The following is a 15,973-nucleotide window of genomic DNA, read 5'->3' on the forward strand; positions in this document are numbered from 1 at the left end:
TTTTCAAAAGACACTATTGACGTCAAACAAACAATGTAATATGTGCTGTAGTCATAATTCTACGCATTGTGAGCCCAAATGACAAATATTTGTTCGAAACAGGGTTGTAAACTTCAAATCCAAATTCTCCACCCTCCTACAGAATGGTTCAATCCAGTATACGCACCTCACGATCAAGTGAGCTCTATGAGCATGCCTGAACTGAAGTGTATGGGACGATTTTTGACAGAGTCAGTCGTCAATAAAAACGATAATACTCTTTCTAAAATTATCACATTTTGAAAGGGAAAGTACTTTGTGGTTCATTTATGGAGTTTTGTTTTTGTACGATCAATCTTGGTGGCAAAATCACAGCGTCAAAATTACCGATGTGGTAGTTCCGTACGGCGACAATCTCAAGTACACGGATGCACGAGGGACTAACCCGGAAGCAAGTCGTTGCCAGCCATACGTTACAGTGGTAACATCGTCCGAGAAATCGCTGCGTTCAGAGTGTCATTATTCACAGAATTGTTTTTTTCGAGTGAAAACCCGTCTTGAATTGTATAACTCTAACAAATGAAGACATGTCAAGTTATATTTTGAAAGTTGTATCGCTAGTTTGAGACGATTTCCTCACGTACTATCGAGGCTTGGACCTTACTCCAGTTCAGCGGGAAGTTTAGCCAGTCCGATAATTCTTTCTGGTTTAGTTTACAACACTTTTGATCACACAGATTTTGTTTTTGTGATGAAAAGAAATTTAAAAAAAGATCACTTCAACCATTTCATTGTGTTTTCTTTATGAAAGGTAATCGAACATGAACGAGTGTTACCACTGTAACGTATGGCTGAGAATGACTCTCTTCCGGGTACTTGGGATTGTCGTCGTACGGAAACTATGATGGCGATTAATACATTTCTTCCCTATATATATCTACTACAACTAGTACAAGTTGAATGTTGTTGACTTGGTAAATTTGTTAGAAAATTGAAATTCAAATTGCCTCAAAATTATTTTTATCCCTAGTTTATTTCATTCATCATTAAAATTTTCCATGGTTAAAGCTGTAAGACACTGGAATTATTTATAGCCAACCTCAAAATCTTCTCTCTTTTTTTCTTTTTCTTGTGTGCATTTCCCAGTCATTTTTTTTCAGAGATTTTGTGCAATTTTCATAACAGTAGATTTTTGTTATAAAATGGTGACTATGGTATAAAAGTACAATACATTACCAACTTCTGTGTAAAATGTGTTTTATAGTGAGACATCATATGAAACCAGTAACCACTTTATTACATCGCTAAAACAAAACTGCATAGTGAAGAACTGAACCACTTCTACATGTCACCAAAATAAAAAAATAAATAATAAAAAAAAAAACAGCGGAGCTATTCTGACTGATAGGTCGCTTGTAATTTTTGTACTTTTGCATGTAAAGTACTCGTAAAAATAAATGTTGAGTGCTCATCTCACTTTTACATCTCAAAACACACAAAACAAATTGTCAATAATTGAATCTTTAATTTTGTCACAAAACTACAGATTGTAAAATTTTACCCTCTTTGGTAATTTTACCCAGCATGGTACTGAGAGTCGATTGTTTTTATTTTGATTCATAACATGCATGTACCCCTGTCGCAATCAACATAAAAAAACACTAACGTTTGTTGCAATAGTGTCTACTGTGATCTGGAAAATTACCTGCATCATGCCAAACACATCTTTAAATGTATATAGTGTCGGTTGACAACGGTATGTATTTACATGTCAACGATATTTGATCTGAGTCAGCTTCAAGTTCACATGAGAGTTCAAGTGCCAATATTGCAAGTCATCTATTACATTTATGATTCTGTGAGTAGGATAGCAAACTTTCCCATCGAAATATCGCGTAGTATTGTGTAGTCTGTTGATTTATACGAGACTATATTGAATTCGGGCAGATTCACACGTTGGAAAGTTATTTCCATGACAATAGAGTAATGTTTTTGGGGTTTTTTGTTTGTTTTTTTTTAAAAAAAATTTTGTGCTGGGAATTCCTCCCAGCGATTTTCTGTTATGGAGACAAATACACACAAACAAACAAACACAAATGCTACAGAGAGTAATGTTTATCCGAGACTATGATCGAACAAGGGGAGTTGGTTTGTTACAAATCTGTCTAGTTAGTTGTCTGTGGACAAATGTATGTTGTTATGTTTAACGAATATACTCAATTATAGTGAAATTGAAGTATGCAGTCTTAAGATACTGCTTAATTAGTTGATTTCATTGATATACAAATTTCTCTAATTAAACATTAACAGATCAATCAGGTCTAGCCATTACCCTAAAGATTATACATTCCAAATTTCATTACAATTGAGCCAGCCGATTTTTAGAAAATGATGACACAGACACAGACACAGACACTTCTGCCCTAAAGTATCTCCTTCCTTACGGAAGGAAAAATGGGCCGCCCATAGAGCAGCATTTTTCTGTCTATTTATATTGCAACATTTTATTCAACCACACTTTTTTAGCAGAATACTGATAAATTGAAGTACCAGGTATATTGATTGCGTATATTGCAAAGATAACAACAGGGTTGGATAGGCAACTGGAAAGTCATTTAGCAAATGAACACCTATCCCTAGCATGGATCAGCATGTACTATCTAGGCGAAGTAATGATTCATAGGTTTACAAAACATACTCGCACTTGTGGCACAGTAGTAGTGATTATGTTTCAGCGAGTGAAGTCAAAACCCACGATTTGGAAGTTAACTTTTCATGAACAACAGTCAACATGCATAGCTATTTTGTAATAAAAAAAATAACTCGCCATTGGTATCTCTCCCGTTAAACAAATATCAACAGATCAACAAATCGTTTCCATGTACCGTCTCGTGTTGTTCATCGACACTATTTCACTTAGGTGACACCAAGTAAAATGTCACTGAAATGTACAAGTGGTACATTTTTATTCCCAATTATTGAATGCTAATCGAAATATAATCCGTTTTGTAAAAAACAAAACATAAACATGTCGAAGAGCTAGAGGAGGTAGCTAAATGGTCCAAAATTGAACAGTTGCGGGGCAAAATGCTAGATCTAGCACTTCGCCACTTTTTGACAAAGTGCTAGATCTAGCACTTTGTCAGTTTTCGCCGAAGTGCTAGATCTAGCACTTCGCCAGAAAACAACGAAGTGCGGGACTGTAAACAACGAAGCCCCTCCAACGGCTTGATATAACGTGGTCGTTCGCATCGATAAACGTCACATACATGCGTCATGTAAATAGTCCGTGTACGTGGTCGTGTGGCGCATGATAGACTCCAAAACTTATCTTTGGCCGATTGTAACAATGACACGATTTATCTGAAGTTTGCCGAGTAAAACGGCTGGTTGAAAGTTCACGTTGCCGTACGTACGGTTGTGTCCCGGGGGTCGTGTGTTCTGTTACAAACATGTCTTGTCAATACCTCGCGGTGGATGGACTTGCGCGATCACAGAAACAAGTGTTATTATTTTACCCCTTTCATATACAATTGGCTAAAACACGTCAACGATATTATCGACATTGTATTGTATTCTGATAGAAACATTCTGATATCATACATATCTCGGGAGTGCCTGTGGGTGGGACTGTACTTCAGAATCTGCAATCTACTCTGTAAACAAGGACTAGCCACTCAGTATTTCTTGTACCATGTCTATTTTAGAGCGGGAAAGATATATCAATCATAACGTCTTGAAATAAATTTGAAAATCACTGAAATCTTTATCCAGTATCCATCTTTCAGTATAATCACCTGTGTGCTTATTTTCATTCTAATCTATGAAGTAGTAAGAACAAGAATATTGTGCAAAATCATGTCATAACTCTGGTGATTTACACGAGGTAGAGCGTGCCTCAGGGGACACATCTATTCTATAAAATCTTTAAAATTTCTCCAAACTGTTTGAAATGATAGTTTTATTTTGTTGATCTCTCTGAAATGACAAAATCAATATGGAGGGTCATTGTGTTTGTTTTTAAACAAACCGACACCCCTTTCTTTCCCCGGATCCTAGATTTGGCAGCCATGCTGGATTCTAAAAAGATGAGTTTGACAATATGCACTTTATTTTCGCAATTTTTCTCGTATAAACCATTTCCTATCGCTATTTCTCGAACGGTCGTCATCTGTATTTCTTACTTTTGTTAATGATATGCAATCCAGTTCACGAAGTGACATTTATTAGTAATATTACTGCTCTACGATCCTCGGCATCACACTACGCTAATTGTAGCATTATGAAGTCACTTCCTCTGGACCGAACCAAACTATTATTATTATTATTTCCCACATTGGATATAATTTCTGAGCGAACAGGAATTACATAAGGGATGATATTGAAGTTGGTGATTGTCTAGGAATGCAAAAAAATTCCGATAAACAGTAATGTCGTGATGATTTACTTGAGATCTGGCGAAGTCATGGATTATTTATTGTCGTTGTTTTCAGTCAAGAAGTTGGCAGTACCAAGTATATGGAATTTACAAAACAGTAGTAATGGGTTATCTATAGATTTCTATCAAAATATTAACAGCAATGAAGGGCTGAAATTAAAATTGTTCACACGAATATGGTTTCGCACTTATGTTTTCGATAGCAATATTTTTTGTCATCTATTAACGATCTGATAATAATGAAAGAAGTGAATCTATTCAATAGAAATATAGTGAACGTGATATAAACTTACACCCAGACTTTATTTTCGTGTTCAACGATCGAGAAAAATCTTCGCTCTCGCATCTCAGACACACACTAACCCCCCCACACACACACACACATCAAGAAATTCAGTTTTCCTTTATATTATTTCTTTGTCATGCAATGTTACAAATGTCACTGCCATTAAATCTGCAGTATGAAGTCTGTGATGCACGCCGAACTAAATGTTTCTACTTCCTGAAATCTTCGAAGTTTCGAGTGTATTGGAGTGCGTTATTTGACATGAACAGTTGTCAAAATGGAGGTCTACGGTTGTTGGTAGTGGTGTCAAGCCGTTGTCAAGTACAGAGTACGAAACGTGGTCCTGAAACGACTACGTGCTATAGTTGAAGTCTGTGACGCACGCTGAACAAAATTAAAATGTTCGTAGTTTCGACTGCGTTATTTGACGTGACAGCTGTCCAAAATGGCGGTCTGCGGTTGTTGGTAGTGGTGTCAAGCCATTGTAAGGAGTACGAAACGTGGAAGGGAAACGACCACGTGCTGTAGTTTTCGCCACATAGAACATCGAAAAAGTACAAAACTGAACGTTACTAAAAATTACAAAGTAGAAACTTGTTTGTGCATTGGCAAAACATACGGAAAATCAAACTCTAAGGTCGTTAAACACGGGAAGTAACATTTTACACTGAGAGTAATAACAATTAACATGTCCATTACCGGTATAAGTTATAGCATGACATATTTACCGATGACCTAGCACTTTGCCACACTTTGCCACTCTTTGTTGAAGTGCTAGATCTAGCACTTCGCCACTTTTTGACAAAGTGCTAGATCTAGCACTTCATCAGTTTTCGCTGAAGTGCTAGATCTAGCACTTTGTCAAAAAGTGGCGAAGTGCTAGATCTAGCACTTTGCCCCGCAACTGTTCCGATTTTGAATTCTTTGTTACATGGCTAGAGACATGAGAGAGCTATGGCTCGACATGTCAAACAGTTTGTGTTTTGCGTTGTTATTTGCAGGAAGTTCGGCAATTAAAAACTGGTTCAATCTGTCATTTAGGATACGACTTATTGGTCAGGATGCGCGTGTAAACGCGAAACAAGGTGTAGGTATCGCTATGAAATCTTCACCACACTATAAAGTAGAGAACATTATCAACATCTCCCCAAGATTAATAGCAGCAGATATAACTAAGAATCATAAGTGCGTATGCTCCGACAGAAGATAAACCCCGATCAACTAAAGAAGCCTTTTACATGGATCTGAAAAAGCTATGTAAACTACCAGAGAATACCAAACTTCTAATACAAGGTGATTTCAATTCAACGTCAAGAGTCACAACTCGCCACTCGTGTTTTGATGATTCAAAAGACATCGAATGGAGATATAAAGCTACGGACAAGTCAAATGAAAATGGAGAACTCCTTCTCGACTTTTGTAGATTGCATGGGCTCTCAATTCTTAATACTTGGTTTGATCATCCCCTAAAACACCGTCATACATGGCACAGCCCGGACAACGTCACACCGTCATACATGGCACAGCCCGGACAACGTCACCACCGTCATACATGGCACAGTCCGGACAACGTCACCACCGTCATACATGGCACAGCCCGGACAACGTCACCACCGTCATACATGGCACAGCCCGGACAACGTCACCACCGTCATACATGGCACAGTCCGGACAACGTCACCACCGTCATATATGGCACAGTCCGGACAACGTCACCACCGTCATACATGGCACAGCCCGGACAACGTCACCACCGTCATATATGGCACAGTCAGAACAACGTCACCACCGTCATATATGGCACAGTCAGAACAACATCACCACCGTCATACATGGCACAGTCCGGACAACGTCACCACCGTCATACATGGCACAGCCCGGACAACGTCACCACCATCATACATGGCACAGCCCGGACGACGTCACCACCGTCATACATGGCACAGCCCGGACAACGTCACCACCGTCATACATGGCACAGCCCGGACAACGTCACCACCGTCATACATGGCACAGCCCGGACAACGTCACCACCGTCATACATGGCACAGTCCGGACAACGTCACCACCGTCATACATGGCACAGCCCGGACAACGTCACCACCGTCATACATGGCACAGCCCGGACAATGTCACCACCGTCATACATGGCACAGCCCAGACAACATCACCACCGTCATACATGGCACAGCCCGGACAACGTCACCAAAAAAGTTATTGACTACAGTTTATCTGACTCCTTCACTAGCTAGAGTGTATATATATAACACTCGAGTCCACAACACGTAGTTCGATTCCGATCACCGTGTTCTTATAACGTACCAGAAAACACCTGCCAACAAGGCTGCCAGATATTGTAAGTACAAAAAGAAAGCCAATCTAAAGCCAGATATCAACAAGCTAAAGGACCCAACAATAACTTTTATGAAGTAATAACAAATCAAATCGCAAAATATGATACAAATCTTAGTCTAAATGGAAATCAAGAGATGATCACATCATCGCTCTCAAAGGCAAGAGATACTCTACCAAAGCAAAAAAGTAATAAAAGGCAACATCCATGATGATGACGGATTCAAACTACTAATACAGGAAAGAAAGGACACCAAGAGGAACATGGACAGAACAATGACAAGGTAAAGAAAATTAACTCCCTTCTTAGAAAAAAGATCAGAAAACTAAGAAGTGCTTACTACTCGAACATTGCTTCTGAAATAAATGATGCACAACAACACAGACAATGCGTGGACATGTGGAGAAAAGCCAAACAACACGTTGATATTATCAAGAGGAAACCCAATGAGATTAAATGCCCTGGCTTAAGGGAACACTTCATGACCCACTTCAACCCTCATGATTCAAATAAAAAAATACCACTAGAAATATCACAACCTCCTCCATATATACTTGATCTCCAGAAATCATACTGTTATATTGAAAATGGAAAACCAACAACTGAAGAAATATCAAAAGCAGTAGCAAAACTGAAAAATAATAAATCGTCACTTGATATCGAAGGGGAAATACTGAAGAGTGCCACTGAATCAAAAGAATTGTTTAACGCACTTGTTGATATCATTGAAACCATCTGGTCTGAAGGAGCTGTACCCGATCAATGGCGAACCACCAAAATCAGTTCAATTTGGAAGAGGAAAGGCAGCCCCAAGATCCTACCAAATAAAAAAGTATCTCGATTGGTTCAATACTTACAAAAGTTGTCATGAATATAATACTAACAAGAATATCAGACTTCTATGAATCTCAGCTCCTCGATCACAATTTGGCTTTAGATCTGGAAGAGGCTGCCATGATGGAGTCTATGTACTAAAACAGCTCCAAGAAATATCCTACCAATCACAAACTAAACTTTTCACCTGCTTTGTTGACCTTACAGCTGCCTATGACCATATCAATAGAACCTTCCTATTCCAGAGTATCAGCAACAGAATACCTGATGAGCCCACAACGTGCATCGATATCCTTAAAAACTTGTACTCCTTAACAAAATCATATTTAGTCGATGACGACCCTCAGAAGGATTCGTTTGTTACAACAACTGGTGTCAAGCAAGGTGGGAATGAAAGTCCAAATCTCTAGATTATGCTCTAAGAGTGTATCGACATCGATGCGAACAAAGAGGTCTCCCTGGCCTAGACATCAGATATGCCATCTCTAATGAGGCTACCAACAGACAACAACGAAATCAGTCACGACAAAATGGTACATGTAATGATTCAGAGGGTGGCTATGCAGATGATATTGGAATACATGCATGGGAAAAGGACACACTAGAACAAAAAATTCATATTCTATTCAACGTCTTTAAAGAATTTGGCGTGAATGTCAACTTCTCGAAAACAGAAACTATATGGAATTGGAACAAAAACAGTGATGGCCCATACCCTAATTCAATCCTCAACATTGGTGATAATCCCTTGGACAATGTGAAATCTTTCCGTTACTTAGGTGTATGGAGTGACTACAATGATATGCATATTGGCGAAACAGAATTGAACCACCGAATCAACAGTGCAAAATGTGCATTTGCTGAAAATAGAAAAATGCTAACAAATAGACTATCACACTAAATATAAGAGTATCACTCCTCAACAGTCTTGTGATATCACGCCTGACCTATGGCTGCCATGCATGGAGACCAACTTCTACAGAAATTGTCAAGCTCTCAACAACCTATAAAATATTTCTTCGTTCAATAATCACCAATGGTTTCAAAAGAGTTAATCCACCTAATTCTTCGACGGAAAACCCCGAAACAATCAACCGGAGATATATCATAAGAGACAAAGACCTGTTTTCTATCGCCCAAACTGACTCCATCGAATCATACTATGCAGAACAGCAGCATAAATGGGTAGCGCATACATGTACCACCAGACGCCCAAACAGTACAACAATAAAGACACTGACTTTCCATCAAACTAAAAATGTCGGGAAAAATGTCAAACATGGTCGAAGAATTTTATCTATCTTCAAACGTGTACATCAGAACTCAAACACCGAGAAACAACAATACCTGAGGGATTATTTTAATGGACAGTGAATGGAAATGTTACCCTTTTCTGGCAATGACTACCAAATATTTTCGATCGGAAAATGGTTAATATTTGATAATAATTATAATTGAAGTAGGAGCGCAACGTGTTGAATGTACTGTGCATGCTTTGTCCAAATGAACCGGTGCAGTAATTTTCCTGGTAGACACACCATGGCAACTGCAACAATAGTGGTGCGTCTTTTAACATTGATTGAGACACAGATACATGTTTATATTAATATGTATTTTTTTAAAAAACAATCGACTCTAAGTACGATGCTTCAAAGCAAAACATACATACGATCGGACTATGCATTGTTATTCCAAGAAAACCATCATACTAAAGATATTTTATGAAGCTAACTTGCTTCTTTATTAGTTAAAACACCACTTTCAAAGCATTTGGTATATTTTCCGTCGTTTCATGTTCACACAAGTGGGGAACTCCTCAAAATTGATCGGGAAACCAGGTAACATTTACTCTCTCAACGAAACCACTACGTGATTTTACATACTAAAACCTCAAAACACTAAAATGTAGCTTGACACTCTGCTTTCCATAACAGGAAGAAAGCTCCGCCCTCAATATATTTCCAAGCATATGCAAATGACAAAGTTAATTTTTAACCCAAAATAGCCAAAATCGCATGTCGAATAGTGGGCATTTGCTACATTTGAACTGACAGATTTCATATTTTTTGGCCAATAGAATGGTCATACCATGGAAAAAAACTAATTTTCGAAGGTGATAAAGGAATGTGACATATTGACACACAAGTATTTGACATATTTGATTGCAGTGCTATGGTCCATCTATGGAACCCACTATCTTCAGTAATGATGTTGTCTTTACAGAACATGTATCTATCAAAATGAAGACAATTAAAAAGTGAGTAAGATGTTTTTTTGTTTTTGTTTTTAAATTTTTTATTCCCTGTGCTCAAGGGTCAAAAGAAAAAGAACAAGAAAATACAATACATACAGAAAATGACAGAAAAAAACAGGACAAAGAATAAAAGAATGTACATAGCTTTGAAAACATCAATCTGTTATTCATTACAAAAAATCTCAATATTGTTCCATTTGATTCTAAATTTGTGCATTGAATTGATATTCATACTTATTTGTTTTTCTAACTGATAATGAAATTTAATCCAGTATTTAAATGAGTCAAAAGTTGGGGCACGTTTATGAAATCTACTTGCATAGATCACCTTTTTAACTAAAGTAAGACAGAGATTTATCAATGGGTCTGACCCGAATCCCAAGATGATGTTCTTGTAGTTGAGTTCTACATCAGTATTGAAGTATGTTTTATACCATGTATTAAAGTCTTTCCAGATATTACTGACGTGTGTACAATCCCAAAACAAATGCTCCAAAGTTTCACAAAAAGTATTACAGAAGGAACACAATTCACTATCAATAAGTTTCATCTTGTATAATCTAGTATTTGTCATTAAGCAGTTGAGATTAATTTTAAATTGAAAAACTCTTGTATGCACATCATAGGAAGACTTAAATGGCATTATATATATATTACTCCATTCACTATCGTTTATCTCAAGCGCTTCACTATAATAATGTTCAGAAGTTGGTGGAATAAAGATTCTCTTCACTGAAATACGATATATACGACGAGAAGTCATATTGCTAATTTCTATGTCCCCACCTTCTTCACAAAGGGTGAAACCTTTCAATTTACAAGAGTGTCTCTCAAAACCTTGTTTAATGATATGTTTCCATACAACTGGAATAGCTGATAAAAGACTTCTCCTTTGTAAAAAATACTTGTTAGAAAGTCCTCTCAGGATAAATACATTGAAAGGAATAATTGCACCATCTGTATTAAAGAGATCGCTCACCATACAAATATTACAATCAAAGAAATGCTTATAAAAACATGGCTTATTATCTATATGAATGTGGCGATTATTCCAAATACATTGCTGTAGGGGACTTACAATATCAGGGTTAATGAAGTTAAAATAACATATTAACATATCTTTATAGAATCTAGGAATGTTCTTTGCCTTATTTATAAACTTTTGATCAACATTGCAATGAAAGATTACCTCACCTCCACCATATGGAGACATGAAAGAATCAAAAAATACTTTCCAAGGTGAGGAAGAAGTACTGTTGTACATATTAACCCATTTAATCTTTTGAGCATCGAACATGGATTTCACATCAACCATTTTTAAACCACCGTTGTCCAAATCACCAATGATCGTACTCTTTTTGATAAAGCCTTTACCACCTTTCCATAAGAAACTAAAAACGTACTCTTTTTGATAAAGCCTTTACCACCTTTCCATAAGAAACTAAAAATCACCTTATTAATTTCCTGAATAATGTTATCAGGGATATGAATAACAGAGGACAAATAAATACATTTGGACAGTGTGAATGTTTTAATCAATAGGATTTTACCAATAAGCGTTAAATTTCTTAATTTCCAAATATTGAGAGTTGTTCTAATCTGTTGAATCTTTGATGTGAAATTCATGTTCTCGGCTGCAGTGCAGTTGTATGAAAAGTAAACACCTAATGCTTTAGTAGGTTCTGTTGGCCACTTAACATTAAAAGGTTTATTAGTACAATTTCTTTTCGAACCCAGCCACAAACCTTGAGATTTGGATACATTTAACTTTAACCCGGAAACCTTGGAAAAATTTTCAAGAACATGTAACATCTGATTCGCAGATTGTTCTCCATCTAAAACACAAGTAGTATCATCTGCATATTGGACTAATTTAATCTCTACTTGGTTTACAACAATACCAGAAATAAGTGGATCCGCACTAACTGTGCATGATAACAGTTCAATTGCTATAATAAACAAATAAGAACTCAACGGGTCACCCTGGCGCACCCCTCTCTCTAAGGAGAAATACTTGGAAGTAAATCCATTATTTAAAATACAACTACTAACGTCCTTATACAGGGCCTTTACAAAGCTGACCATGTCAGGACCAAAATTCATACTTTCAAGGGCTTTAAATATAAAATTCCATTCCAATGAATCAAATGCTTTTTCAAAGTCTAAGAAAAGTAAAAAACCAGGAATATTCTTATTTTTGGTATAATCCATAATGTCTTGTATTGTGCGGACTGATTCCCCTATATATCTACCTTTGACAAAACCGTTTTGATCTGTATGAATCAATTTCCCAATGACTCTGTCAATACGCGTAGCTAGGGCTTTTGATGCAACTTTATAGTCTACATTTAACAAAGAAATTGGCCTCCAATTCTTTAAATTACACCTGTCTTTACCCTCTTTCTCAATCAAGGTAATAACAGCTTGTCTTTGAGAGGTTGACATTTTCCCTCTATGTAAACCTATATTTAATACATGAACTAAGATAGAGCCAATTTTGCCCCAAAATTGCAAATACCATTCACAAGTTAGACCATCATTACCAGGGCTTCTATTCTTTGACATTTTACTAAGTGCATTAAAACATTCACCCAATGAAAGATTGCCTTCACAATGTTTTGAATCCGCTTCAACAAGCTTTGGAATGTCATTACAGTACGAAAGAATATCACTGTCAGACACATCTGCTATAGTCTTAGATTTATACAGGTTGTTGTAATATTCACATTGTGTCTTTAAAATAGAATCACTGTCCACAAGTTCTGTACCGTTGTCTAAAATTAATTTCTTGCATTGTTTTTTACGATAATTTCTCTTTTCTAAGCCTAAGAAATATGTATTACTTTTTTCCCCCTTTTCTGCCCACCGAGTCCTTGAACGCACAATTATTCCATCAACCATTTTAGAGTGTAATCTTCCATCTCATGCTTGACTAAATTAATGTCGTTCAATAAAACATCAGACGGTTTATTTGCCAGAGATTTTTCTAGTGAGTTAAGCCTCTCAGACAACTCTCTGAATTTATCTTTTCTATGGGAACATTTCTTTTTGGCATACTTTATAGTTTCATCTCGGACTTTGTATTTAATCCATTCCCACTTTACCTGTGGGTCATTAATAGAGTCGTCTCTTGACCAAAAGCTCAAGAGCTCATTCATAATTTCAACATACTTTCCGTCCTTAAGATATGAATTGTTAAATTTCCAATGGCCTCGGCCACGAATGGGATCTTTCTGTATTTGAATATCTAAGACTATAGCAGAGTGGTCTGTCAGGATACTAGGAATTATGGTAGCCTGGGTAACATATTCCAGTAAACTGTTACTAACAAGAAAATAATCTAGTCTGCACTGAATAAGTGGGTTTGGCTGACGCCAGGTGAATCTAAGTGTTTCAGGATGTAGATATCTCCATATATCAATTAAGTCAAGAGTATCAATAACGTCAGAGATTTTCTCAATTACAGCAACCTTAATGTTTTGATGACCACCCTTCTTATCAAGCTTGTCGTTCAAAATACAGTTGAAATCACCGCCAATGAGGATTCTCTCACTGGTTTCAAAATAATTGTCGACCATCAAATTTTGAGGTCCTTATAAAATTCAATTTGATTTTTTTCATAATTGGGAGAATAGACGTTGACTAACGTGAAACTCAGTTCGTCTTTGAGAAAATTAATAATCAGTGTTCTCCCTTCATTATCTCTAAAAGTGTCAGTTACTTCAATATCGCTTCCATTCCTGAAAATAATTGCAACCCCTTTAATACTGTTGTTTGTACCATGCGAGAACAAAATCTTCCCACCCCATTCATGCTGCCACTGTAACTCAAATTGTTCAGTACTATGGGTCTCTTGTAACAGAATTATATCAGCCTTGACTTTTCTACACCAGGTGAAAATACCTCTACGTTTTTTAAAGTTGTTAATACCTCTAACGTTCAAAGAAACAATTTTTAAATCTTTCTTACAATGGTAATTAGTCGCCATGCTTGATAAGAAGAGTGTTCTCATAACTGGCAAGCACACTTCGATTATAAGGTAGAAACATGTCATTCATTCCTTGAGCTTTTCTCAACATCTGTGTTGTAATACATAACATCTGTGATAAATGAACAGCAAAACAAATGAACTTCCTAAGCGTGTAGATTGACACGTACGCACAAATGAATTTAAATCAATATCGCAAATACATTTTGTAAATACATTATAAAATGAAACAATGAAGTTATGTACAAAACAGTTAAACGGAGCAGCAAACGAGTAAGATGTTATGCCTAGGTACATATAGACATGAATTATCAGATAAATGTACTTCTATAGTTATGTGGTTGTGTGTGTGGTGTACTGGTGGATGTGTGTGTGAGTGTGTGGTGTACTGGTGGATGTGTGTGTGGTGTACTGGCAGTTGTGTGTGTGGACTGGCGGGTGTGAGTGTGTGGTGTACTGGTGGATGTGTGTGTGAGTGTGTGGTGTACTGGTGGATGTGTGTGTAAGTGTGGAGTACTGGTGGATGTGTGTGTGGTGTACTGGTGGATGTGTGTGTGAGTGTGGAGTACTGGTGGATGTGTGTGTGGTGTACTGGTGGATGTGTGTGTGAGTGTGGTGTACTGGTGGATGTGTGGGTGAGTGTGTGGTGTACTGGCAAATGTGTGTGTGAGTGTGTGGTGTACTGGTGGATGTGTGGGTGAGTGTGTGGTGTACTGGTGGATGTGTGTGAGTGTGGTGTACTGGTGGATGTGTGGGTGAGTGAGTGTGTGGTGTACTGGTGGGTGGGTGATGAGTGAGTGTGTGGTGTACTGGTGGATGTGTGTGTGAGTGTGTGGTGTACTAGCTGGTGGATGTGTGTGTGAGTGTATGGTGTACTGGTGGGTGGGTGAGTGAGTGAGTGTAAGAACAGCAATCATAACGTTTGCCTTATTAGTATATTACCCATTATATTATAGCATTACCAATTCCAGTGAATTTTGTGACGTCATCGCTGCACATTATTACTGATAATGTACTCCGTTATTGGGCATCGCGGCCCCGGAACGAGCATAACAATACAAGCTTATTTGTTCTGTTTCTTCATACGACTCGGTATTTTTTCGAAATGTATGTTGTTACTTATGATTGTCATTTCCACTTTTTAAAAATACAACGCATTCATGAAACAAATTTGTGTTCACAGCAGTTCATTGAAGTGTATATGTGTGTGTGCGTGTACGTACGTGTGTCGCTATGATTAGTATTCAGCTTCCGGGCCGAACATGGCAGACGATGTTCAGTGCTGTGTATATTATACGTTGTTTTGCGTTTCTTGGTCTACAAATTCACTGGAATTGGCAAAACTATAAAATAATAACAATAATGCACGCCCTCCCAGTCCATAATGGACTCAAGCAAACTTTGAACTAGTCTTGCTGCTAGACGTTAGGGCTTTCTTTCGATGCTATAACTATAAGCAAACGAAGTTCGCATGTGAGGGCTTGCCCGAACAGTCTAGCGAATGTCATTTTCAGACTGGACATTCCATTGAGATTACGATAAGCGGTGGGTTGGGCCATATATGCATATATATACTTTAATATATTCAATCTCTGCATGCAGGTGTTGACAAACACATTTATGTCATTGCTATGTCTTATCAGTTTATGGTAATTGTGTTTGATGAGTGTGTAGACGTTGTCATTCACACATTTTAGTTAACGCATTGGTGGTTATTTTTACAAGCCCCTCCTTAATATCAATATGCATGAAAATTTAGCTATTGTCCACTGTTTGTGCTTGTTGCTAATACTGTTCTCTGATTAGCAGTTATCTATATCCTGATGACATTCGCTAGACCT

General features: G+C 37.4%; 1 protein-coding gene across 5 annotated transcripts in view; it reads left to right on the top strand.

Moving 5' to 3' along the window:
• Window positions 1-15,973, top strand: part of LOC144439222 (mitochondrial inner membrane protease subunit 1-like) — a 71,015-nt gene that overhangs the window by 18,500 nt on the left and 36,542 nt on the right. For all 5 annotated transcript variants that reach the window (XM_078128502.1, XM_078128517.1, XM_078128510.1 and 2 more), the window contains one exon: window positions 10,059-10,147. In XM_078128502.1, coding sequence (XP_077984628.1) covers window positions 10,059-10,147 — 89 coding nt within the window. The remainder of the gene's footprint in view (window positions 1-10,058; window positions 10,148-15,973) is intronic.

This window comes from Glandiceps talaboti, chromosome 1 (genome assembly GCF_964340395.1).
Source record: "Glandiceps talaboti chromosome 1, keGlaTala1.1, whole genome shotgun sequence".
Lineage (NCBI taxonomy): Eukaryota > Metazoa > Hemichordata > Enteropneusta > Spengelidae > Glandiceps > Glandiceps talaboti.